Genomic DNA, 4220 nt, shown 5'->3' on the forward strand with positions numbered 1-4220 from the left:
AAAAGGGTTGACCACTTGATGTCCATTGATACGCATTCAAGTAAGAAATGAAAAGTTAGGTAAATAAACTCAGCTTTCCTATTGATTCATGAAGATAACAGCTTTTATCTGTTTGTGTCTCATTGATGCTTTGCTCTTGCTCAGAATAACTCTATTATATCATTTTGCATAGGCCTGTAGCCTTAGCGTGAAATGCCTCCTTGCTATCTCCTTTGTTATTTGCAAAACATGGCTGTCCTCGATTGCAGGCTCATTTGACTCAGAACAGATCTTCTCTTGATCTGGAAAGAGACTCTCAATCTTACGTGCCACCTCTCTGATGCAAAAAGGTCATCATTTTCTTGCAGATGCCTTGCTCATTGGTAATTTTTATTTTCTTATTAACTATTTCAGTTTGGAATATTTTTTTACATGCTTTAATAATCCCAAAGACACCAATGCATGCATTATTAAGACCTCCCCTGTTTTCTTCTTTTTGTCAGGTTTGATCCGGTCATCTCAACAGCTGTACTCAAATGGTCATCAAGAGAATGAGGATCTTTTTTCGGTATGAAAAGAAAGCATTTTCAACAGCTTATTGAAGACTGAATTTTCCTACAAATGAAGCCGCTGATGTAGGAAAGGATGTTGTCATTCAGTTGTGAAAAAGTTTGCAAATCATAGATGTTGCTATCAGTGTTGTCTTCAGGACTGTTCTCTGGTAACTGAACATCCTTTAATGGAGATCTCCTCTTTGACCATTGCATGTTATGTACACTCTCCACGGAGATGGCCTTTCATTGGCATTTTGCATGTTTTGCATGTTGGTGGGGCTCTCTTCTTCAAAAACTGCTGGAGCTCCCTTTCATTAATCGTCTCCAATTGCAAAATTTCTTGCTCACCAACTGTAAAAACAAAAATTAATGTAAATTAATGAGCAGGTAGATTGATAACGACTAGAATTTATAATTTTTTGTTTGTTTGATGAAGATTGATAATGACTAGAATTTACAAGTTTTTGTTCATGTTCGATGATTGATAATACAAGTAGGTTGCTTCAGCAAATGAAGCTCATACCAGATTGAGAGTCGGTCTGGAAACTGGCGATTCAATGGTTCAGGCTGTTTCCCTTTGAATGCTGCATATGCTTCCTGCAATTCGTCTTCTGAGCACGAGAACATAACCTCTTTTATGTCATTAACATATCCTGGTGAAAAATAAAAGTAGCATAATTAAATGCATATCAGAATGTCCAGTTTGCTAATACTTTTAATGTAATGTCTTTATTACAATATTACAAGTTAACATGTCTTAATATAAATTCAAAATATATTTGTTACATAAGTTTGGATTTGTGCAAGTTTTAAAATATAATTACCATAACTTGGAGGTACTGCAACTTCAGGAACCACTTCTTCACCAAGTTTGAATTTTGGGTAAACAACGTTATAACACTTGTCTCCACTTGCTGTTTCCTTTTGAGATCGATTGATGTTCTCATTGAAGTGGCACATTGCAATAGTGTGTCTAAAAGAATGCAATGTATTTGAATGATTTTCTTTTCTGTCAGGTCAATGTTTTTAAATTTCTGGACAACATCACATGCTATAGCATCATTTAAGGAAAATGAAAATAATTGGTGCACCATACTAGTCATACCATTTATAAAAACACTTAATTACCTGCAAATTGTACCCATCCATGAGAAATGTGTCATCTTTGAATGCCAATGATCCAGGGTGGAATGAAAACCTTCCAAAAAACTTGTTTGTGCACCTGATGATAACTTTCTTATGTCTTCAACAATTGTCATATTTGCAAAGATCACATTCAACCGATCATATGCCTTGCTTCCTGGTATAAATAATTGTCATTAAAAAAAAGCCATTGGCTCTTGTATCTCAACATACAACAGAACAGGTGATGTTAGCATATATTTAAAATAACAAAAATCATAAGAGTTCATATAGTTTGTAAAATGCATCCTATTTTTTATGCGTACGTTTGAAAATGTATGATCTCAAACGATGACACCTATTTGCTAGGGTTTTGTGGGTGCTGGCCAAGCTGTACCTTTGAGATCCTGCCCCCTCCAAAATATATTTGAAGTAATGTTTTAGCCAAGCCCACATAAAAAACTTTTTCTTGGCTTGCAAAATGTGTTTTCACGTTTTACACAGGAACATAACAAAAAAGCACTTGACTGTTTTTATCCAATGACGTCTTTCCAGTTCACCATGATTGCATTCTGTGTAAAGGGGATCGGGATGATCTGTGTGTTTATTTGATATATGTCTCATGTATCTGTCTATATGTTACAATCATATCACCAAAGCCCTGTTTTGTTGACAGTGCACACCAATAGAGACGACGATGAATACCTTTGAGCCAAGAGAGTAGTACCTCATTCCCTTTTTCATTGCCTGTTTGCATAATTTTTTTTGGTGATACTTTTGCAAACATGCCAAAAATCAGGGTAATGCTGAGTGAAAGGTTTGGAGATGCGTAGCCATTTTGCTTTACCTCTATGTCTATCACTAATGAATGATGCGATTGTCAATCCTCTACCAGTAATATTTTGAAAACAACGAAACAAAACAGATTGGAAGAGAAAGCGATTTTGGTGGCGAAAGAAGGATCTTGTGCTAATCACTGACATTCCCATGTGTTTAAACATCAAGAAAACCTGATTTATGCCAACTCCAGACATTAGTATTCCAAAACTCAGCATGATGTTTCCTGCTGTGATTTTTTCCAAAAACGTATGGCTGGCTTCTCTATGTGAAATGCTTTCCACAGTGGTTACATCGCTGAATAACAGTCACCATGGTTCCATCCAATTTCATTTGGCATGTTGGATTTTCACTCTTGCAATGGAAGCAGAACATCCTAAACAGAGCTGCCAGCATCTAGTAGAATAGAGCGTTTTCATCACGTGACCAATATACATAGCAACCGTTGTTATCCGCCATGTCGATGTTCCATAATAAAACCTTGCAGCATAGAATCACTACGTTGTCAATTAATATTCAATTCTTGGATACTAAGTTGACGAGATATTTTAGGGAATCATTCCAGTATTTGTCTAATTTTTGTGTGAAATAATTATTCTTAATCATGGTTTTGTGTCTGATTGTCGGCTGTGTAGAAAAAACTGGAAGAAAGAGAAAGAGCAGCAAGAAACAAGGCAAAGATCAGAACGGCCTAAAATTTTTCCGGGTCCCAGCGATAATTACTCATCAAGGAGAGCAAACTGAATTATTAAGTACAGAGCGCAGACGAAAATGTATAGGAGCAATTAGCCGGACTTGACAGACAAAAAATTGGCAAATGACCGTGTTTGTGGGCATCATTTCGTCTCGGGAGCGGCTGCTAAAGACTGGGACAAGCATAATGTTGACTGGGTACCAACATTAAACCTAGGACACTCGAAGCATAAAAGCAGTTGCCAAGTCGAATCCATAGCTAAGAGAGCGGAAAGGGTGGCTGGAAGACATAAGCGTGCAATGGAAATACTTGAAAATAAGAGGAAGGAGGAAATGAGGCATTTCACAGAACCAGGATTGACGGCCAAAGAGATTTTCAACTTGGGATTTGACAAAGAAAGCAAGGATTTACCCAGCAGTGGTGTGGATGACCCTATAAATAATGATATTGAGGAGCCTGGAATGTCCAACAAAGCGACTGACACCAATGAATTTGATTTTCTAACTGCTAATACTCCAAAAGAGAAACTCCTTGATGAGTCCTATTTTAAGGGCGATGATTCAAAGGTGAAATTTTATACTGGAATGCCAAGCTTTGAAATTCTAAAGGCAACCTTTGAATATGTTAAAAGCAAGGTCAAAAACAAATCACTTCTGTCTTTATTTCAAGAATTTGTTTTGGTTCTAATGAAATTAAAGCTTAATGTGCCACTTCAGGATCTTGCGTACAGATTTGGGGCATCGCTATCCATAGTTTCCAGAATCTTTTCAGCTTGGATGATCAACCTTGATAACAGACTAAGTTTCCTCATATCTTGGCCAGAAAGAGAAGATCTATGGAATACTATGCCACAATGTTTTCAATATGCATTTGGAAAGAAAACAGCAGTGATCATAGATTGTTTTGAGGTATTCATTGAGAAAAGAGGTGAAAAGAGAAGTCAAATGTTGTATTGCAAACGTTGATCATATTCAACCCAAAAAAGTTTTAACCTTCGCAGACACATCCTTTCCAAACAGGGACCCGATGCAGTC

At 36.8% G+C, this 4220-nt stretch overlaps 1 protein-coding gene across 2 annotated transcripts; it reads right to left on the reverse strand.

Annotated features, from left to right (window-relative positions):
* Nucleotides 1-748: 748 nt before the first annotated feature.
* On the reverse strand, nt 749-1793 carry LOC135688816 (uncharacterized). Of its 2 annotated transcripts, XM_065205843.2 has the most exons (4): nt 1662-1793; nt 1358-1506; nt 1057-1186; nt 749-884 (listed from the first exon to the last, which is right to left on the reverse strand). In XM_065205843.2, exons 1-4 carry the CDS (start codon nt 1790-1792, stop codon nt 878-880), a joined length of 417 nt encoding a protein of 138 aa, XP_065061915.2. In that variant the 5' UTR covers nt 1793; the 3' UTR covers nt 749-877. The 2 variants fall into 2 exon arrangements, with proteins under 2 accessions (XP_065061915.2, XP_065061913.2); XM_065205841.2 differs by lacking the exon at nt 749-884 and having other exon boundaries at nt 1002-1186.
* Nucleotides 1794-4220: the final 2427 nt, after the last annotated feature.

This window comes from Rhopilema esculentum, chromosome 9, assembly GCF_057945365.1.
Source record: "Rhopilema esculentum isolate cy_ngs chromosome 9, ASM5794536v1, whole genome shotgun sequence".
NCBI lineage: Eukaryota > Metazoa > Cnidaria > Scyphozoa > Rhizostomeae > Rhizostomatidae > Rhopilema > Rhopilema esculentum.